The sequence below is a fragment of the Dermacentor variabilis genome, chromosome 11, assembly GCF_050947875.1.
Source record: "Dermacentor variabilis isolate Ectoservices chromosome 11, ASM5094787v1, whole genome shotgun sequence".
NCBI lineage: Eukaryota > Metazoa > Arthropoda > Arachnida > Ixodida > Ixodidae > Dermacentor > Dermacentor variabilis.
In genome coordinates, this window is record NC_134578.1 from 15873511 (window position 1) to 15896554 (window position 23044).

The following is a 23044-nucleotide window of genomic DNA, read 5'->3' on the forward strand; positions in this document are numbered from 1 at the left end:
AGAATACCTAAGCACATGTGAAAGCAAACACAGGTTATAAATACTCCACAATAGCACAATAAAACAAACGAAGCTTGGCAAGGTGTTGAATTTGAGCTAGTTGGTTAGACTTACCTGCCGTGCCCGGAGAGCCACCTTGGCATTGTCCGTCTTGCTCAGAGTGGTCAGTTCGTTCAGGATAGACGAGAGTTCGTCAGTCAGGCCAGGCTCGTGGCCGCACAGATGGTCCTGTACATTGCAGGGACAAGTCAGAGAGAGTGAAAAAAAATGAACAAAAAAAAGCAACAGCAGCAACATAAGCCTTTATACAACATCTTTCATGCAAGGCACTCTACTGTACCATGTAGGAGTCACGTGTTAACTTTCTTCCTGAGGTAGGGTTAGAGATCTGAATCGAAGAAACTTAAGAACAAAGGAGAGGAAGCCCAAGCCCAGTTCTAATGTTCCAACTAGAAGACTTGTTTTTGTCGTCAAGTTAAGTTCTCTAAGTCCTCTAGTCTTTCTCAACATGATTCCTGCAGTCTTGGTCAAATTTTCATCAAATTGATTCCACCGGTCTTCATCAAGCTCTTCAGCCTTCGTCAAGCGCTCCAGTATTCGTCAAGCGCTCCAGTATTCGTCAAGCGCTCCAGTATTCGTCAAGCGCTCCAGTCTTCGTCAAGCGCTCCAGTCTTCGTCAAGCGCTCCAGTCTTCGTCAAGCGCTCCAGTCTTCGTCAAGCGCTCCAGTCTTCGTCAAGCGCTCCAGTCTTCGTCAAGCGCTCCAGTCGTCGTCAAGCGCTCCAGTCGTCGTCAAGCGCTCCAGTCGTCGTCAAGCGCTCCAGTCTTCGTCAAGCGCTCCAGTCTTCGTCAAGCGCTCCAGTCCTTGTCAAGCACTCTAGTCCTTGTCAAGCACTCCAGTCTTTGTCAAGTCCTCTTGTCTTCATTGAGATTATTCGTGCTGTCTTCGTCAAGTCCTCATATAGAAGCACTGGTACCAAGCTGACTCTTCACCCTCCCTTGCTCACCTTTTCTTTTAGCACAAGTATATCGTAGTGATAATCCCCAGTGTAAGCAGAGACAAAAAAAGAAAATGTAGGTTTTAGGAATGAAACTGTACAGAGAAATACAACAAAAGCACAGGAAAACAAAAGAAAGCTACTATTACAGCTCCGATAGAAAGGTCAACAAAAGAAGAAATGAGACAAATGATTCAGAACTTTTTCATCAACAAAAGAAAAGCCAGGGTATAATGGTCAGCAAATGCCTCTGCAACTCACAATGAGCTTGATGATGAGCAGGTTCTTCTTGGACACCTGCAGGTGCGAGAAGATCTTGTCTACCACGACTGACATGCTGTCTTTGTGCTTCTCACGAAGCAATGCCACGCACTTGTCGTAGTGGCCTGCGAAGTCCACAGATACATCAGACACTTAGCGTCTGCACTTGTAAAAGTTGTTCCATGTGGCTGTAAGTCCACGCAAGAACAATACTGTCGTGCTTCCTCTCATAGACAGCAGTACCTACCAGACATTCACACACAGCATCTACACCTGCAACAATTACGTGACTGTACAGCCATGCAAGCACAACGATGTCCCGGCTCCCACAATGACTTTGCAGTACCTATCAGACATAAGCACGATCTACAGCTTGTACAATGACATGACTGTGCAGCCATGCAAGTGCAATGTCATGATTCCCGCAATGACTTCGCATTACCCACCGGACATTCACACTGTCTACACTTGCAACAATGACATGACTATACAGCCATGCAAGCACAATAATTTCATGCTTCCCACAGTGACTTCGTGGCACATATTGTTTGACTTCTTAATACACAGTGCTTGCATTTGCAGCACATACCTTGCTGAAAATCGATCTCCACAGAGAGGTACTGCTTGAGCAACTCCTGAACCACATTTTTCATGCGGCCGCGAATGCCATTCCGGTACCGCTGGACCAGCTGCACGATGCCCTGGGTGGTCATAAAGAAGACGTCGCGGTCCGCTCGCTTCTGCAGTGTCGCCGCATAGCTGTCGATGACACCGGCAATCTGCGACAAACAACAGGAGTTGGGGTTGCTTTCAGATTTCCGGCAGAGGTCGCATGTGATGGACAAATATTGTGACAAACTTCTGAGCAGGACAATTTCTATGTTATAGGCCATGATCCTGACATGGCCCTCATTCATTCACAAGGTAATGGTCCCACAGGTCAAAATTCATAACTACTGCAGGCAAGGCACAGCAGAATGTTGTTCATACAACCCGTTTCGCACGATTTTCTGGGGCCAATGTTCACGATCGAGAGCACAAAATATTACCCAATACAGTTACACTTTTTTTTCAACGTTAATACACTCTCTGAATACACAATCTTTTGGCACCGTTTTTTTTTGTATATCACCAAACTTTGATCCTGTGATACCTTTGTGATCATGTGATACTAATTTTTTGGGCTATCTTTTCCACAGCGAATTCCTAAAATTTATCCACAACAAACTGGCCTGGATACACGTCCAGCCTAACGTCAGAAAGAAATAATGATGACCGTTAGAAAAATGAGAACGATCAGAAATGTCCCACAATTAGTGAAAAAAACTGCCACCATGTCCTGATTGCTCCAAAATAAGGCTGTCACCCCCACACAAAACACAAGCCTATGCAGTTATCAGTACTGCCATTTATATATGAGTTTTTTTTTCCTCCAGAAGTTGAGAAAAGAAATGTTATTGAACCAAAATGCACTGCTATAAAAGCAATTATATGAAGTGTTTTACATGTCAGCTAGAGCAACTTTACAGCAACAAGTAATGAAAAATTGATTTGATGAACATTAGCATGTAAAGCCTCCCAAAATCTTTTTCTTGAGCAGCATTGAAGGCTACAAAAAAATTGGGAACACAACTTGCCAAGGGACTGCCACAGAACTTCGATCACATTGTGAGGTAAATGCTCTCATACAGGATGAGTTGATTTGCCCCATTTTGATCTATACACCAGCAGGATCTGGATCGTTTTTGATTTGAAGCACAATCTGGTGTGCCCGTGTTGTTGGAGTCATTTGACCAAATTCGTTACAATAGGTTTTTTAGAGCTGATTATATGTGCTTGCCACTGGAGCATAATATGACCTAGTTTTCGTTTCTGGATTTGGCTCATTTCGCAGAAAAGCTCTCCATATTTGCTGCATAGGATATGAAAGTTTCCTTTCACTATTTTGAAAGTGACACGAGTGTTCACACTTTTCATAACGAAGCAGTTGCCCTTTAAGCAGTGTGCTGGTAACGTATTAGATCAAAGAAAATATGTGACTAAGCTCGGCTGCTATCTGCACCTGTTGGCTTGGGAACTGGGCCAGGACTGAGGTGATGTTCTTGTCGTACATCTTCATCAGCGTCCGGATGTTGTTCTCAACGGACGGCTGGATGCGCCCGGAGATTGAGGAGATGATGTCCTGCAAACAGAGGCCAGAGTCAGACATCTTTCCGAGCATCTTCAACAGACATGCAGAACATATGCAGTTAGCTGGTGCAAAAGTTCGTGGCGAGGCGCCGAGGGATACAAAATATGGCCTCGCTGCCACAATAAATTGTTTAGGACCAGCCTTCGGGTTCTAGGCACCATCAGCTCCGCTGGGATAGGGTTGCCCTATGTGATCCAGTTCCACTTCGTGTCTCTATGGAACTCCTTCATGTGAAAAAAACTCCCTCGTAAATAAAAGAAGTCTTACTTAAGCTTCAGCTTTGCTTTAACCGAAGACAAAAGTGCACCTATTGCGGCAGTGCCTCCCACTTGAGCGAACCGTGTCCAGCGGTGTGTCCCAGACATCCAAGCGCAAAAGCAACACACATTCCCTCGAGGGAGAAGCAGCAGCAGCCTAGTATTTACTCCACCCGCGTGTCATCCCGCAATCATGCCACAACTTTGCTTGAGTCAACCTCAACCATCTTCGAAAACCCCCGACTCACTTTCAGCTCCATGAGGGGCAGTGTCGGGTCCCGGAGCGTGCGCATAAAGGTGTCCAGGGAGACGGTCATGTGCTGCGCGAAGTGCGGGTCCGGCAGCACGTATCCGTCCAGCACATTCTCCAGGTCCTGCTTGGCGGCCAGGAACTGCTGGTTCAGCTTCTCCTCGTGAAGGTTTCCTTCCGACTCGGGCGCTGGGAAACTGCCCTCAAACGGAATTGCCTGCGAGCGCAAATGCCAACGGGCTTTGTTCAAATCTACCGCCCCTCTTGCCAGAGAAGAAGTTGTAGTGGAGGAGAAACATGCAATCTATCAGTTACTGAGCACAATTTAAACAATCAAGCAATTTATTAATGTTTATCAATAACATATAGATGTGCCTGATGAAACACACCTACAGAAGTGCAAAATTTAGACAGGAACACTGGGACAGCTGCAGGACAAGTGTTTTCACTCATGAGACAAAATTTTATTGAGAAACAACAAGAACACACATATATACAATCCTTTAATTCGAAATGATGGATAACTTGAACTGCCCTGTTCGTCCCAACAAGGTCCTATATATTCGAATAGGGAAGGACCCTTGTGAATTCAAACTCCAAAAACCACGCAACAATTACAGTAGAGCCTCGTTGATACGTTCCCATTATGGACGTTTCCATGGCGCCAACATTCACAATTGAGAGCACAAAAAATGACCCAATAGAGTTACGCTCATTTTTTTACCGATTCATATGTTCTTGGAAAACATGATTTCTCGGCACCAGCATTCAGTGTGTCCCCAAACTCCAATAGTATGATAAGTTTTCCAGTCACTAGACATCATGTAAACAAGAAAATGTGGGAGGCACGCGCAATCGAGAACAGTATATAGCTGCCCGCCACAGCAGCTTCACCGCAATACTTGCCCGCCCGTCTCGCGTAAAAACCCCGGCGCGCACTCAGTTTTTTCTTCGGTACCAGCAAATCTTCTCCGGGGTAGTCGAATGCGGCATTCACAGCTATCACTGCCAATCCCATTGTGATGAGCATCTTCGCCTATCTGTTTCCCAGTGTGTGCTGCCATCGGAAGCGTGGCTCACGCTTTTAATAGGCGATAACCAAAACACGCTGCCGTTCTCTACTGCAGAGTGCGATCGTATATATTTTCTGGCTGCTAGGTCCCACGTGAGCAATAAAAGGCATGAGGTGCGTGCATTCAAGAACAGTACATAGCTGCTTGTCTCACATGAAAATGACGGTGCGCACAGATTCTTATTCCGGTACGAGCTAATCTCTGCCCCAGTCGTCGCATGCCGCATTCACAGCTATTGCCGCTTAACCTGCTGGGATAAGCATCTTAACCTATCTGATTTACAGCGCGTGGTGCATCGTGTTATTGGTAGCATACTAGACACTTTTAGTAGGTGATAATCCAAATGCGCCACCATTCCGTGCTGCAGGCGGCACGATGTGGGCATCACATTTCGCTTCGGCAGCATTCGGCGTCACACACCAGCTCGATTTCGTTTCGGTTTCCTACTGCCCTCTTAAAGCAACATGCAATAGGAAAACAACAAAACGAGTCTTGGGCCGTCAGAACACCACCAGCTCAACATGCATTGGCGCCTCGTGCCACAACGATCTGCACGACATCTCACACTACATAGATGTCAGCAATAGTTGAATCTGTATAGTTCTTTTAGTTACTTCAGATCATACGTTTTCCCCCAAAACATATGAACAAGATTCTACTGTATTTCGAGCAAACTTTTTCGCTCCCACTGACCACTTTCGGACAAACCCAAGCCAAGGGCCAAGGCTCGATGCGTCGCTAGCCACCGTAATCTATATTGTTTTAAATGCAGGAGGTAATAAGACCCAGAAAACACACATGATCACTGCTAATAGCAGTGGTTCCGCTTGTCAATGTGTCTGTAGCTCAATGGTTTCAACATTGCGCTTCTGTGCTAAAAGTACAGTGTCCGAATGCTGCCGCTGGGCATTTTTGGTAATGTTTATTTACATAATTATTTATACAACACTTCAAAATTATCCCTTTGGAAAGTCACGAAGCTGCTTAAAGCCAGGAGGGCGAAGTTTAGGTAAATTCATGTAATACCCGTCATTCCCAACATGGCTGAACTGCCGTGCTTGCAGCTCTCGTCACTAGCACAGTGGTTCCCTCTAGTGGTCATTGTAGGAAATTACGGGCCATCCAGCAGGCCCGGGTTGCGCTCGAAAAGCACAAGCCTCACGACCCACCACAAACGGGCCGAACTGGGGTAGTGCAGAATAGGGCATAAACCTGGGCCCACGCTTGGCCAATGCCACGACGCATTAAACGTCAGTTGCCGGCATTTTAATAAAGTTATTCCCATCCTATGCTGTAAACAGGTGGCGTGATGGCGTCGTGCTGCAAAACAAGTCTCTGCACGCCAGCTCACCTTGTTTACTCTGGTAGGGTCGTCCAGTTCAAGCTTGGCGAGCTCGCAACCAGCTTCGAGGACTGCACCGGGCCGCTTTATGAAGTGGACACTGGAAAGATAGAGAGAGAGAGAGAGACATAAGCTGGTGCAAATTCTTAGGTCAAGTGACCCACTGGCAGAAGCATGCGTACCACTGTGGAGAACAAATGAAACACGAACAGGGTTGTCCTTAACTGGAATGTGTTCCATCATTGCCCCCTTTGTGCAATTTCAGTACGATTTCGGCTTGCACGCCTTAGTCTGGGTGTCCACGCCATCTCTTGCAGCTGGTTCGTACTTTCCCATTCGCATTTTATTTGTCCACAACACAGTACACTCCACTCTTAAAGGGAACACTTAGCTGGGTAACAAAGCCGATATAACTGACACTTTTTATTAAGTAAAGAAATTGGCTGATATGCTGGCATCTATGCATTAAAAGATAGATGCCTGCCTTGATGCTATAACTCAGCTGTATATGGTAGCCCCGAATACTAAATGGTTGCTTCCTCTAACAGTGGTCTGTACTGTACATATACGCATGCGTGCACAGACGAGCACAAACACAGAGAACTGATGCAAAGCAAAAGCAGCGTGCAGTTTAGAGCAAGAAACAGTAATAACATTCACAAGCAATTACAACCAACATGATGCACAAGCAATTAGCCTGCAGACATAAATGTGCCAATGTAGGCAGCGTCCGAGGAAACATAAGTTCCCACCCACCAAACCTGTCCGAGCGGGCCATCATGCACACAATACCACCTACCACTTTAAAGTTCCAGAGAGCTTTGTGGCCACAGAAAACAGCAGCAAGTCAGTAGTCCTGCTGCTCAGCAACCAACAGCAAATGTCACTTATCATTAGCTGGGACAGCAAGAAAGCTTAGAATATGCAAGGACCAGATTTTATAAGGATTTTTTTTCTTGCTTGACTATCCAACCTCATCCAAGTACTTGTAGCTAGGCTTGATGATGCTAACGGGACAGCGCTCGTCCAGTCCTCTTTCTTCATCTGTGTTTCAGGTTGCGCCCCTATATATTTACTGAATATTCAACCTTCACTGGCTAGCAGGATGCAATGCTGCTCACAGGGTACCATGAAATGCCATGCCTTGTTGGCTTGTACGATACCATGCAATACCATGCCTGTCGCAGAATGGTTAACTGGGCACTTGAATCAGTCACTTCTTTCTTTATTCAAGAATGGCCCTCCATTGCATGAGGGCATTACAGTAGAGGGGTCACATGATGTACGTAAACAAGTCTTTATTCTGAGAGCACGCTTGCACTTCAGGCAGCTTGTTCCATTCTGCGATAATCCTAACAACAAGGCAAACAGGTGATTCTTGGGCCAGTATGCCTGTGTTTTGGGGGCATGGTAACTATGCTTAGAAACGTAAAACGGTTCCTTCAAGCATGTTTCCTTCAATTCCTTCAGTTTTATCATTGAACAGTTAAACGGACAGCTTCAAACATACTCCTGTTGCAAAGCCCAGTCCAGCTCATGCATTCAGTGCTATGGATGGCATGAAATAAAGAAAAGAAAAATGATTACAAAACATGGCCCCAAATTACTGCCAACCCTTCAGAGCAACAGCACTGTTTCTTTGCTTTAAACTGCATTAAAGGCATTACATAATGTGACACAGACAAACAGGCAAAAGCACACAAATACTGAATGCAATGCAAGCACCATTATGCAAATGCTTGATGGCAGGAAGCGTCAAGCTGGTGCTGCATTTACTCACCACCCGCTCTCTTCAACGGTAAGTGTCATCACCATCTTCATCACCTCAATCTCCGCATACGACTGGCCACAGACCACATGCGCGCCGTCTTCCACCAGGAATTGAAGCAACTTGCCTGTCGAGGGTGACCTGCGATAGCATCAAGGATGACTTCGGTGCCACTACACTTTTCTCGTTTGAACAGCTTGAAATGCGACTAACTGAGCCTTGTCCCAGCAGAAAATGTAGCCACCTATGCAAGAAAAGAAAGAAGCATCACAGCACGCCGACACAGGGTTTTACCTTGTTCATAAACTTATTACTGTTCATGGATTACTGGAGCAATGGACAGCAGTAGCAACACTGGTAGCAACATCTTGTGCCACTTTGCCCAACCTCAAAGTGTTACACGTTCTCGTGTTACATGGGTGTTCTTTCCAACGAATTTTTTTTAGGAAAGATGCGCATTAAGTGCTTAATTAAGTGGCTGCTGACACGTCACACCAGCAGCTAAGCAGAATATGATCAGTCATTGCAGTAATAGCTCTGCACCCTCTCTCAAACTCTGCGCCACCAGGTGGCAGCACCAAGCAGGATGCTCACGATTACGTCTCCAGTAACCCAGTACGTATTCTGATAAAGGAAATATGTTCATAGACAAGCCAAACCTCTAACGTTTACATAGAGAACTAAAACCAGGCACACTAATCTCCTCAGCACAGCGAAGCAATAAGGACGGCCCTCAACTTTATGGCGAATCCATTTTTGGACGATTAAGCGATTGCGGAGCAAGCAGATACAAAATGACCACTGAAGGCCTCCCCAGCTTTACGAATGGAATACAAGATCTATGATCCAGAGCAAAGAAACTTGTTCTGAATCAACCAGTGGAATTTGCAATAGTTATTATTATTATTGTTATTAATATGTAGTAAGAGAAGCTAAGACTGAAATTCGCTCCTGGTCGACCAGTGGAATGCATTTTCTCCAATCTAGAGTGAAAAGCTTTTAATTATCCCCCAGAGTTATTATCATTACATCATAAATTCCATAATAAGGATTAGGTATTTCAAAATCCTGCTAATGAAGAGGTGCACAAATAATGGAACCAACCTCAGAACACTGGGATCTTTCTCCTTTTCGAAGATGCATGTCTGGTTGCCGATGACCACTCGATACCGATCAACCTCTTCCTTCATGTAGGTCGTGTAGCTGGCGCCATCTATGGACAGCAGCAGGCGGTCGTCGCTCAGCCGGTGTGCTTCGACGCGACGAGTCGAGCCATTCATCACCAGGAAGTACGATGTTGGGCCACACTGGGACACCTGCCGCATTAGCACCCATAGACAAGTTAGGGCGACTCCTAGCAGTGGCAGCATGTCAGTTTGTCAATTAATTTATTTACATGCTTAAATTGCACTAAGCTCTGCATCTAGAACCGCAGAGAATATACAATGCGATCATTTGTCATGCTTCACCACTAAGTGTCAAGGCTATGAAAGGATGCCAACCATAGGGCCCCGTAAGAGCCCTTGAGTGCACTTCCCCACACATCAAGAATGCAACGCAGCACAGCACCACATTGCGGAGATGGTAAGGCAAGTTTAGCCAGGTCAACTTCTATTAGTTTGATTGCACCACTCTTAGGCAGTGAAGACTTGAGCGAGTGCACCGAGAGAGAGAGCGAGAGAGAGAGGGAGAGAGAGAGGATGTGAACCAGTCAAGAGTCCGGTTGTGCTGAGTAGAATGCACTATCGTTTAATTTCGTTAAATTTTAAACAATGCATGTTTCTATTTATGCATGCAAAACATTAACAATTCCCTCGGATAAGTTTGGAGCAGCGCTATAATTTAGCAAATGTGGTACCACAGCAGCAAGGAACTCAGGGTCTGTGTCCCTACAGAAGAGGAACAGCTAGTAAGCCACCACCACCCACCTGGACAGTGTACTTGACCAACTCGTGAATGAGGTCCACCGTGAGCGTGTTGGTCAGCGTCGTCGCCGGCAGGATCTGGCCCTTCTCGAGGCATGTCTGGAAGTTGCGGAAGTTCTCGCGGATGGTCCGGTGAGCCACATGCAGCGCTCCGCAGATCACCGACAGCATCGTGTCAGGCTTGTCGGACTGCACCCGCTCGGCGATGAGCTTGTCGAGCCATCCCGTGTCAAATGTGTTGCTGAGAAATGCGTCTGTCTCGAGCAGAGTGATGAGGTACTCAACCGTGGTGCGGAAGTCACCACGAATCGACAGTTCCTTAAGGGCAAGCACGAGGTTCTCGCGGGCCTCCTCACGGTCCTCGCCCCACGAGAAGCAGTGGCCGAACTGAGAGTCGGCAAACTCGTGCAGCCCACCGGAGGCGCCCACGCTGAAGTAGCCCCAGACGTTCTTGTTGGAGCGGAAATTCAGCTCCTGCACCGTTCCGGCACTTGGCTTGAAACCTTCGTCAGGATTCTCAGAGGTGATTCGGGCAGCGATGACATGCCCTAAGGGCCGGGGCCGCTGCACCTGGTGGTCAAAGTCGATGGGCGACTCGCCCCAGGGGGACTCGCCGTACAATAGCCGGATGTCCTTGATGCGGTGCAGCGGGACGCCCATGGCAATCTACAATGGTAATGGCCAGACATATCAAGGTTAATCATCCCTGTCATCAGCCTTAGCAGAGTAAGCTGTACGAGATGGCACATGTCGAAAAAAAAAATCGTGAAAAAGAGACAAATAAAAGAATGATCACAAGACGAGTGCTCCTCCCGTCATTTTTCATGTAGTATTCGTCTCTTTTTCGTAATCCCATTTTTTTTGCTTTTATGATCGTCAGCGTATTTATACCCACTGCCACGATGACGGCATCTCCTAGAGATTTCCAATTATTCCTGTCTTCAATCAACCAAGTTCACTCTAGCATGCAAATTGCCTGTTGTTATCACTCCACATAAGTATTTGCCACTTTCAGCTGCATTTCTGTACCTCAGGCAGCCAAGCTAATCGGTACATGCTCTACAGACTACATGGCCTGTCCAACTACGCATCTCCGTATCTCAAGTAGTACTATTCCACCAACACCTGCGTTTGCGCTCTAACCTACGATTCCATCTTCCTCCCCCATAACCTCACGGCTATCATTTTCCATGACACCGATCAGTGCGTGGTCCTTACATTCTAATTTCTTCATCATCCTTCAAGCTTTGGCGCCACGATGCAGCGCTGGCGAAATGCATTGATTGTAAACTAAAGCTTTTAAGAATATTGGCAACATGTCAAGCTTAGATATAAGCAGGGTAGTGTTCCACAGGCAGCTCGCAACTGCCAGTCGTGAGGCTGCCGTCAGCTTAACGAGCTTGACAAGTCATCATCATGGCCCACCTGAAGTTGGCACGCTGGTAAGTTGACATCGGCGACCATCTCTGTACAAGGATGTTCAACCTAGACAAGAAAAGGCGAGCAGGAAAGACGTGTTAGGAGAGAAACCAACACAATGCCCAGTAATTCACAATGCTAGCAAACAGTCTCAAGCAAGTGACAGAGTTCGCCGAACTTCTGACACTTGAGTGTAGCAATGTTGAGAAGGACTAGAGCTCACCTGAAGCCTTGGGTTGAGCTCCAGGAAGTAAAACTTGCCATCTTCGCTATAGAGGTACTCCACGGTGCCCGCACTTACGTAGCCTACCATCTTCGCTAGCCGCACAGCGGCCTGGAGAAGAAAGAGGCAATGCCAAGGCACGGGGTGAGAAAGGCAGCAAGCACAGAGAGGTTCAACTCTAAGCATTCGCGTGCACTCCACACATCAGATGGACGTTGAATAAAACTGAATCGAAACAAACTGAAGTAAATTGAAACACAGCTACGTTATGACCGTTAGACTTTTGATGGAAATGCACTATCAAGGAACACAAAAGACTAAGGTGGGAGCCGGGATTAGGCACATAATGCGCAGGTCTGACAGCTAGTGCTGGGACGTAACAGTGACACTAAAATCACAACACGTGCTTGATCAAGATCAGACAGGTGAAACACGAAGACATAGTGCCGCATTTGTGTGTTTCACCAGTCACCAGTCACTGTCTATTTTGGCACTATTAGTATATAAAAAAAAGCATCCCAAAATCTTTGCATTACACGTGCAAGTAATCAAGAGCGGTTGGACAAGCAGGTGCCTCTGGCTGGAGCCAACGTTTCGATGAGAGGGCCTGTCTTTGCCAAAACGACGAAAAGCTTTGATGAAGACAAGTCAAGCGAAGACAAGCCTTGATGAAGACAAGTGAAGACAAACCTTGAAGCAAGTCAAGCAAAGACAAGCCGTGATGAAAACAGCGAGGATACCTGATGAATATGCCTTGTTGAAATGTTTGTTCCAGCCTGAGAAAGCTTTTGTGCCCTGTTTACATGTTTCACCTCTGTGAAACGTGTACCTTGCTGCATTATAAAGGTATTGCAAGGTACTGTGGTTTCATCTTGGTTATGGCTACCAAAGGTATAGAAAGGAAGCTTTTAGCATCAGCATTTCCATCAGCATTTCTATCAGCATATCAAAGACATTCCACAGTACGAGTGATTTGCGGCATTTGTGTGCAAAGAGTAAGTTAACTTTTCTGTGTTGGACACAGCCCTGGAGAAATGAACCGGCAATTAGCTGCCTTTCAGGATCTTGGGAAACTGCCCAAGATGTGCAGAGTTTCCGGTAAGCTTCAGATAGTCAAATTTTATATTCTGAATTATCAATATATTGAACTATTCGTTATCCCCTTCGAGTTTGATATATCCAGGGTCAGCTATGAACAAGCCCAAAAGTCGCAAAGAGTTTAGGATACTGTTAGCCGAACACAAAGCCTCGACCCACCCGCTCCATCTGCTCAAGCACAGGCGGCGTGGCGATGATGCAGGGCGCCTCCTCGATGATCTTCTGGTGACGCCGCTGGATGGAACAGTCGCGGCCGAACAGGGAGATGGCCGTGCCGTACTGATCAGCCAGAAGCTGCACCTCGAGGTGGCGCGCACATGTCGCCAGCTTCATGATGAAGATTGGTGAGCCGGGAACCTCACTCTGCACTTGCCGGAAGCACTGGGGGAAGTCGTTGGCCGATTCGGACTTGCGGATGCCCTTGCCACCGCCACCTTCTGAGGCCTTGATCATAACAGGAAATCCAATCCGCTGGGCTGCCTGCAAGGTTTGAACGCAAACAAAAAAAAAGAGTGTCAATCAAGGAAGGGCGTGGGTTTTTGAGAACAGAAATTGGCAAGAGAAACACAATGCCCGTTTTCATAAAACTGATGGCGATACGGCACATTTTGTCTGGCAAGCACCTGCCATGACTTGCCATGGCAATCAGTATCTGCTGTGGCAAGCCGTCTTTTAAACAATGCCATGCATTTTGTAGTGGGGCGTTTCCTTTCGACGTAATAGGGGGGGCTTCCTTTCCGGCACTTCTGCCGCACTCTGATCGCCTGGATTGAGTGCTGAAATTCGATGAATGTATTGAATTATGCACAGTGTTAGCAGTTTCCTTTTTTAAACGGAGGGCTGCAGTGAAATGTGATTGCCTCCAAATTTGTCACATATAGACAACTGCCCCGATGGTTCTCATAAAAAGTTAATTAACGAATAATTTTGTTTATTTTGTATCTTCTCAAATTTGCATTATTAGTGGCAAAACATGTCTGCCTCCCCTTGCACTCCTCTGCCAGGACTACACTACACTCATAGCTGTTTTATAAAAAAATTTTACAGTCTAAATAAAACATCCTGTATATGCTCCCACATGCAGGGCTGTTAAGACACACTGACAATGTTTGATCACAGCTCCAAAGACTCTTCAAAACTGAGGCCTCACCTCCAGACCATCGTCAACGCCAGTGACGCACCCCTTGCGATACAGCTCTGGCTTGATCTTGAGCGGCTTCTTTGGGTTGTAGTTATTGTCCTCATCCCAGTCAGATGCCTTCAAGCCTGTGGTTGACAGACACCCACACACACTTGACCACTATGATAGAGAACAGCCAAGTTGCACTCGGGACTATGAAAATGTACTCGGTTCTTGCAGTGAAATAGAACAGTCATGTGAAACATTCGTGAACGTGAGAACCGCTTAGTAACCATCAGCCAGCATCAATTTAACACGTACTACAGGAGTCGTATAAGCATTCTTTGAATATACTGTCAAATGAGGAAGCATGAGCGCTACTAAATAGAGTGAATAAAGAATAAAACTTGTCATTGGGCAAACTCGTACCCAGAATGCAAAGCAAGACGTGAGAACGATCATCTATCTTCAAGCCTAATCTCACAGCTCAAGTCGGTTGAGTATTCGCACCTGTTACTGTATGTTCCAGAGCAGTTGATTGTGCTCGCAGACATTCTATATTTTTATAGCACTAATTATGTCATGCATTTAATCTGCTTAGACAAGCCTGTCTCATTATCAAGTTGGCCACAACATCCGTGAAGTTCCCTATACAAGTGGTGGATTTTGCGCAAAACGATAACATGACAATTACCCTATCAAATTGATCACCAGCAAAAGAGTAAAACAATGCACATGTGGCTGTATTGATCATGTAATCATTTTCACATAAGCACACCGTGTGCTCGACGCTTCTAACAGAACCACAAAGAGCCAGCAGACAGCAGGATGGACCTAAGGCAGATAACCTTGAGCAACATACCAGATCCACTCCAGGGAAGGGTTGGCACGTTGGCTGTCTGCGCCACGATGGAGGATGCAATCTTGTCACCCAGAGCCCACATGGCTTTCTCGGGAGGCCCTGAAACAATTGAAAAAAAATTGAGTGAGATCACAACAAGTTGCAATTCTTGGCAAACAGCAGGATCACATCAGCACAGTCACCGCTGCTAGCAAATCATTCCCGTATTAGTACTTCTTCAAAGACAAGTAGTGCTGCACGCATACGAAAGAACACAGCACTATGGCAAACTAGTATCAGTGTCTTCCCATCAAGGTACTAAGCATCACCAGGGCTGTAAGTGCAGCTAGGTGAGCTAGGAGTAAAAGTAATAGATAAACTTAAATTAAATTACACTGAATGTACACTATCTACTTCTGTAACAGCCAGTAAAAAGCAGACAGAATGAATAAATGAATGAAATGAAACTGCAGTTTATTTCGTGTGTGTTTTAAAATTTTTAAATGTTCTAACTTGGCGCACATAATCCCCCAATGAAACAAGCAGCGTGCTATGTCATGAAAAGACTGCTAATGAGCAGCGCACTGACATTAAATTAATAGTATGCCCAAGGATACTCTACTAATATTCCACCACAACTATCATCATCATCATCATCAGTCTAGTTTACACTGACTGTAGGACGAATGCCTCTCCAAGCGGTCTCCAATTACCCACGTCTTGAATGACCATGACCATGGTCATTCAAGGTCATTCAATGCCTGTCTTGAATCGGCCACTTTCACAATGTTCATTAATTCGGTCGGGCAACACAGGATGTTCACACGGGCTCAGATGACACTGTCCGTTTAGCATTACCAACACATGTAGCACCAGCAAAAGTCCCATGAACTTACTTTAAAGATTTGATTGCTTGGCGTGCCATTCCAATACTAGAAGTGGGCTCCGTTGCATTGCTCATAGGCGCATTGACTAAATCTAAAGATTAAGCCATCCACAAGGCTGCCAAAGCAACCACCACACCTGCCGTCGTTCTTTATTTCTGTTACTACATGCGTTATTACAGTTATTAACATCCGAGTCAGACGGAAAATTTTCTTGGAGGGTAGAGGTAGACAGCTTCGCTGTAAAAAAAAAAGACGGCGAAAAACCATCCGAATGTTGTCACTTGGGTGTTTCTCCCATGTAGGGAGTATACCGAATAGCTCGGGTAATACGATAGTATTTCTTTTTCTTGATTTCAACTAAGCTGTCATTAACTTGCGTTTGTTCCCTCACCCATTCTGCTCTCTTCTTATCCCTTAACGTTACACCCATCATTCTTCTTTCCATAGCTCATTGCGTCGCCCTCAATTTAAGTAGAACCCTTTTCGTAAGCCTCCAGGTTTCTGCCCCTTACGTGAGTACTGGTAAGACACAGCTGCTATACACTTTTCTCTTGAGGGATGACGGCAACCTGCTGCTCGTGACCTGAGAATGCCTGCCAAACGCACCCCAACCCATTCTTATTCTTCTGTAGCTCCATTAAGCCCAGGTGCAAGAGGGGGGCTCACCGATGAAAGCAATTTTGTTCTTGGTGAGCAGCTCGGGTAGTCGTGGGTTCTCCGAGGCATGGCCCCAGCCAGCCCAGACAGCTTGGGCGCCGACCCGCTTGGCAATGTCCAGGATCAGATCCACGTTGGCGTAGTTGTTGTTGTTGGAACCACCGGGCACAGGAACGCAGTGGTCTGCCAACTTGATGTACTCTGCATGGGGTGGCAGATGCCAGGGACTGAGCTTTGCATTGGATTTCACGCTACAATTCAATTCTACTTATTGCCTCACATAGTATGGAGTACGGACAGTGTGCGCCTCCACAAGAATTCTTGCACGTAATTTAGGCTGAAGGCTATATGCAAGATATATTAAAAATGCCACCACAAAAAATGTTACATGTAACTCAGGCTAAAGGCTATTTGCAAGATATATTAAAAATGCCGCCACAAGAATTGTTACATGCAACTTAGGCTAAAGGCTATTTGCAAGATCTATTAAAAATGCCGCCACAAGAATTGTTACATGTAACTTAGGCTAAAGGCTATTTGCCAGATATATTAAAAATGCCGCCACAAGAATTGTTACATGTAACTCGGGCTAAAAGTCATTTGCAAAATATATTAAAAATGCCACCACAAAAATTGTTACATGTAACTCAGGCTAAAAGTTATTTGCAAGATATATTAAAAATGCCGCCACAAGAATTGTTACATGTAACTCAGGCTGGAAGCTATTTGCAAGGTATATTAAAAATGCCACCACAAAAATTGTTACATGTAACTCAGGCTAAAGGCTATTTGCAAGATATATTAAAAATGCCACCACAAAAATTGCTACGTGTAACTCGGGCTAAAAGTTATTCGCAAGATATATTAAAAATGCCACCACAAAAATTGCTACATGTAACTCAGGCTAAAAGTTATTTGCAAGACATTAAAAATGCCGCCACAAGAATTGTTACATGTAACTCAGGCTGAAAGCTATTTGCAAGATATATTATAAATGCTAGTCTAAGTCAAACAGCGTAACAGTAGTGGATGTGACCTGAAAGTCAGAGTAAACCAAACGCTCACCTGCGTTGGCGTTGAGATCCTCTGGCGTCACCATGACGACAAAGCGAACTGCCTTGTCGTTGCTGAACATCTCGTAGGCCCATCTCCGGATGGAACGCATACATTTTACTGCTGCGATTCCGTTGTTTGCTATCAGGACCTGCATCACATGCAAAGGTAGGAAAACCACAGTTTACAAGAGAACAACTTTCCTTATCAGGCGCAGCAATAAAATCCAGAAAAAAAAACTGTGCCAGACATAAGAAGTGGGGTATTGCTAATCAAGATTGGTATCAAGGCTTACTGTTACAAACCACAGCTTTCAAGAGGGCTACTATTTCCTTGGTCAAGTACTTCGATAAAACGCAGAAAAATTTCAAAAGTAACTACTTGGTATCGTCGAATAAATTGATGTTAGCCATAATTTGTGGCAAGCCCCAGCAAGAAATCTACCACTTTTACAGAGCAACAAGCAATAAACATCATCCATCACAAGTAAGCAAATTGCCTTGCCATAGGAAAGAACCAGCGAGACAGCAAGAACTTAAACAAGGAATGATGCACGAGACACTGCACTCCGATTTTCAGCAACACCATGCTATGGACTGCGCCACATTTTTACTAGTTTGTTTCAGAAATGGCAAACAAATGCCAAAAAAAAACTCGTACAGCATCAGACAGAAGCTCGCCAAGAAATGGTACCCCTGCCAGACATCCGAGGGCAACAAGCTTAGAATTTAGGCAACAATAAAGCAAGTATACTTGTAACCTGCCACGACAGATTTAGTTACTCATATATAGGAAATGGTTGAGAGCGTAATGCTGTGTACAAGTTAATAAGCAAATGGCACGAAGAAATTTGAGAAAAGGATAACTGCACAAATAAAACACACTGTGGGCATGCCAACTGTCAACCGCTTATTCAGATCATGCAGACAGCAAATATGTAACTTGCAGCGGCTGCAAACATGCTAGGGGTGGACTTCGGCGATGTGCATGGTTCACGACCGAATGAAAATTTTATCTTAACAGTTGGACGCATGGATGACTGAAAGATTTCACAAAACAGCCAATCTGAACATGGTCCCATTTGCAGTGGCTGCCCGGGTACATACTGTTCGGGCAGAAGCTCTCATTTTGTTGTTATATACACCCACTGCCACCATAGCCTCAGAGCCAATACGCAAAACATTATTCTTTGTCGTCCTCAGTCAGCATCCACATATTTTCTTCAATTACAGCAGTGTTACTTGCAACCAGAACAATAGTTACCATCTTGATGAACTAAATAATCATTTGGAAGTAGACTCCCATGTGCGTATTTTACTTGTGCCTTGAGACACTACTGCCGACTTTTTTCATGCCATTTACTTATTCATTAGAGGAAAAAAGCAACTTGCCCAGACCAGGGTTTTGACTGCGCACAATATTATATAGTTTGCATGGCAACAGTTCATGCAAGAAAGAAGAGGCATGAGGTACCTTGTTGATGACATGCCGGCCCCCAAACCGGCTGACAAACTCCTCAGGGGTGGCCACGATGAAGTCCTTCTGGCCCTTCCCATAGTCGCGGTCCTCATTGGACAAGTGAGCGCCCGACATAGACTGCCTGTAAGCGGCCGACCGAATGGGAGAGGGTCGATGAGGACCAAACAAATAGAAATACAGTCACTCTAGCACTTCACGTGCCTTGATTGCAAAGCCTGTTCCAACTTGACCTGTGCTGGCCACACAGTTCTGGACATGTACCTTTTACATCTGAGCAAACCGACACATTCAAAGGTGTCCCCATGACAACTAGCATGCAGCTGCTTTGCTACTGTTAAACTATGTTATAACAAATGTTACATCCAACATGAAAGTGCCTTCGTTATACACAATATTGATTAAGAGCATGTATTTCCTACATGCTTATATCCAGTAACAGAACTGCTATACTTTATTATATCCCATACTTCACTATCTGCATTTGTTATGTGAAGGTTAGACTGTATAAGTGCACATTGTTTCTAACCCTATGAGTGTTGTTAATGTATGCAATGTCAGGTTATGTTTTAGAGGTAACCTCTCATTTTCTAGGCCTTGAAAATCCAGTCTTCAGATTATCAGTGGGTCGCACACTTATCTTACCAATTTTAGGCAAAAATGTCATCCTCACAGTTGTCTCGTTCCCATTCAAATTTCATAGCAAGACCACATCAGACAAAAAAAAAAACACAGTATCTGCACCTAGCCATCACATTAACATGCTGCTACAGATGGAGACTGATTGATGAAGGATAACAAATTAAATGAGGCAAACAAGGATGCCAAATGTCCTATCAAACTATACGGGACATATTATGAAACCTTGTTATAAATATGAGCAAAAACGGAGCAGCAGTAAGCGCAAAGGTATCATCTAATGTTGTTAGAATAAAAATGCAAGCCTCTGTATTCGTGCTCACGATGTATTTATGCAAATGTATTTGTACAGAAAACAGAGCACGAGCACAGACGTTGGCAGCCTCAGTGATTCATCGCAGGGCATGAGCTACTCAGAGCCCTGAACTTGTGTGGCCAGAAGCACAGGTGAAGTGAAGAGGCTCATTAGGAACACAAAAAGAACACAGCAGGAACACAACAAAGAATCTTCAGAGAAAGCAGACAGGAAAGCATGAAGCACGGTGTACACTACAGGCAGCACATCACAACAAACACCACCAGTACACCCTGCAATGCTAAAAAAAAAAGACACGATTTCAATAACAGTTACCATCATCTATAGCACCCCTCTCATTACATTGTTCTTAAGTAAACCCTTTCAGAATCTTATTTCAGAATTCTTAAATAAGAAAGTGGTTATTAGGCAACAAATAGCTTTAACAAAAGCACATGAAATATCTGTGCTAACTCGGTGGCCAGAAAGATGTGTTGCAAGACCAAAGTACTAACTGTGCCCATGACTGTGACAAAGATTAAAGCCAGAATCAGAGCTAATTTGCTGACTCCTAATGCTTCTGCATTAGGCACATTGACGATGAAAAGATATGTTAAACTTTGAAACTGCCAATGGCACTGACATAATAAAGAAATGGCAAAACTAAAAGCTATGTTGCCAGCTAGTTGTACACTATGCAGGTAGTTTGAAGAACAAATAGAATTGACAGCATTGTCGTGTTGAAGCAAACCACAATACAGCAAAAGTTCCCGCACATCTTGTACTTACTATACACATATATAGATTGCGAGACTACTGGTTACTGGCAAAGACCCTTCCATTATTCAGACAGCATCATAAAGCTACAAATACGAGCACATCAAAACATTTCTTTCCCACAGGACATAAGCGAGACAGTACACTACGAACACATGTGTTGCCTAAGACAGTCCACAGGTTCGTAAGCTGCTGCTTCGATTTGTTTTAGCAGCGTCGAAAAGCTACAGTATGAAAATGCTGTGACATTCAGGCCTACGAGGATGCAACGGACTTCTGCACGCTACACTGACAGGCACGATCGCACAGAACACTCAACTGGCTGAAATACTCACGCACGCAACCGAGCCTTCGCAGCGAAACTAGAAACGAGAAACAAAGGAAGAGACATTATCGTCACAGACTACCCTCTGAGACGTTACCTGCTTATCAGACTTCTGTCGTCAAAAACTCAATCAAGAAGCCACAAAACAAAAGAAAGCATTAATTAACACTTGCAGTAGGCACCTAACGTCTTCGCGATGGACTAAATGCGCAGACAAAAACAAAAAAGAGTAACCTTCTAGTTCTTACCGGTTGCTGAATGCTGCTACAAGGAAAGCTTCAGCTCTGCAATAAGATCCTACAAAAATTATAGCTCTAAGCCTTCTTGTTCTTGTCCTACCGAGTTTTAGTCAAGGGTGTGGTATAGTAGGGAATCTCAAATATTAATTGAGCACTCATTTTTAATAGATGCTTTTAACCTTAGAATTTAATACTCATTTTATTTCTTGATTTTACCACCACTGCATGATGTTACAAATGAAGATACCTTTGACTGCAAAAAAATTTGCAATGAGTGGTAGTGAAAAAAGTAGCAATAAGCCTTCCGTTCTTGTTATTCAGAGTTTAATCACTGATGTGCAATAATTCGATATCTCTAAGACATGCTCAAGACTTCTGTTTTGAATAGAAGTATCTGATAATAGAACTTGATAAAAGTTTTCTTATGTAGTCAATTACAGCTGAATATACAGGATTACTGCAATGATTGCCTAGCTGACAAGCTGGATTCACTTTTATACATCTATTTATTTGCTTACTTATTTTCGTACTATCAATCACCCGAAGGCCTTACAGAGAGGAGGGACAAGAACAGATATTCAAGTCTTAGAGGCTGCCTTGAAGTTCTTGGAGTTTGTCTTAAATTTCTTGGAGCTAACACACCACACATGCATGTATTGTGCTAGCTTTCTGTTTAGTGGAGGAAATAAAATAGATAATTTTTACCATTTTCTTTTCTCAACTTCCTTCTCTTTTCAACTACATGAGCAGAAAAATATTCAGTACTGTATGCAATGTTGAAGCCTGCATTCCTCCAAAAATCCACTTTTGACTTGATTTAAAAAAAAAAAAGATTTCTTCATTTGAGTGCCCCTAAGCCTAACAAGGTGCAATGCTGAGAAAGCGGCACTCCAGGATGGCCAGACAGTCACCGACAGAACTGCTTCCAGCAAGAGTAGATGAAGTGCTCGCCACGCAAAACTGCTTGCAGTCCCGTCCGTTTGTAGGTGTGAGCAAGCAAATTGTTTTGAGAAGTCAATAAGTGCTGCAACAGGCACGTTCGAGTGCTATGCCGATTTATGCACAGTGCTCAATCAGATGGTGCAACGAGTGAAGAAATATAACTGGGCGTTACTCACCTGAATAGTTTTGCTCGAGACCGATTGCGTCTTAACTCATCGCCCATGAAACGACCACTACTCGGGCTTCCAGGGTCGTCGGTCTCCTCGTCAGAGCAGTCTATCGTGAACAGCGGCCGAGGACCGTTGCTGCAATGCGGGAATGAAAAGAAGGTCGTACTCAGTCATGAGGTTACCCTTCGGCTCTGCAATAAGAGCCTACAAAAATTATAGCTCTAAGCCTTTTTGTTCTTGTCCTTCCAAGTTTTAGCCAAGGGTGTGGTATAGTAGGGAATCTCAAATTTATTAAGGTCGTCATGTTTATTTGAGTAAGACGAGAAGATACCACTCGATTGCTTGCAATTAACAAGCAACAGCTGCTACTTTCTGACCTAATACGCTCCCTCATTTGGGATCAGGGCTTCACACTTCAGTATCACAGAATGACTTTAAGATGGCGCTTTGGCTGTGAGCCCCTAAGACTTGACTCAAGCAAATGCAAAACAGGAAGATGCCCTCATCAAACAAGTGCTGAAATTACTTGATTGAAGCTTGCTTAAGTTCGTTCAGTTACTGATTACATAAAGTATGATATTATCAATACAGCAGTAATAATAATTTACATTAATAATGTTACATTGAAAAGAAAGTATTAGGGCTGAATTTACAATCAGGACTTCAAATCTTTTACAAAAATTGACCAAGAAGACCACCCCCTCCATAATTGTATGCAGGGTAAGCACTAGACATCAAATGATCTTACAAACAAGTCATAACAATTGCAAGGCTCAAAATCATGGCAAAAAGCAGCAAAAATTTTTTTAATCAACAACAA

The 23044-nt window shown here is 44.5% G+C and overlaps 1 protein-coding gene across 12 annotated transcripts in view; it reads right to left on the reverse strand.

Moving 5' to 3' along the window:
- ACC (acetyl-CoA carboxylase) overlaps nucleotides 1-23044 on the reverse strand; it is a 98914-nt gene that overhangs the window by 37835 nt on the left and 38035 nt on the right. For 11 of the 12 annotated variants that reach the window (XM_075674908.1, XM_075674911.1, XM_075674909.1 and 8 more), the window contains 19 exons: nucleotides 22231-22359; nucleotides 20884-20910; nucleotides 18835-18961; nucleotides 17374-17512; nucleotides 16318-16509; nucleotides 14786-14884; nucleotides 13954-14069; nucleotides 12963-13283; nucleotides 11706-11816; nucleotides 11489-11548; nucleotides 10067-10729; nucleotides 9243-9454; nucleotides 8151-8279; nucleotides 6380-6470; nucleotides 3954-4172; nucleotides 3320-3439; nucleotides 1847-2036; nucleotides 1258-1382; nucleotides 115-228 (listed from right to left, as the gene is read on the reverse strand). In XM_075674908.1, the coding sequence (XP_075531023.1) occupies nucleotides 115-228; nucleotides 1258-1382; nucleotides 1847-2036; nucleotides 3320-3439; nucleotides 3954-4172; nucleotides 6380-6470; nucleotides 8151-8279; nucleotides 9243-9454; nucleotides 10067-10729; nucleotides 11489-11548; nucleotides 11706-11816; nucleotides 12963-13283; nucleotides 13954-14069; nucleotides 14786-14884; nucleotides 16318-16509; nucleotides 17374-17512; nucleotides 18835-18961; nucleotides 20884-20910; nucleotides 22231-22359 (3184 nt within the window). The remainder of the gene's footprint in view (nucleotides 1-114; nucleotides 229-1257; nucleotides 1383-1846; nucleotides 2037-3319; nucleotides 3440-3953; nucleotides 4173-6379; nucleotides 6471-8150; nucleotides 8280-9242; nucleotides 9455-10066; nucleotides 10730-11488; nucleotides 11549-11705; nucleotides 11817-12962; nucleotides 13284-13953; nucleotides 14070-14785; nucleotides 14885-16317; nucleotides 16510-17373; nucleotides 17513-18834; nucleotides 18962-20883; nucleotides 20911-22230; nucleotides 22360-23044) is intronic. The other variant, XM_075674910.1, reaches the window with a different exon arrangement.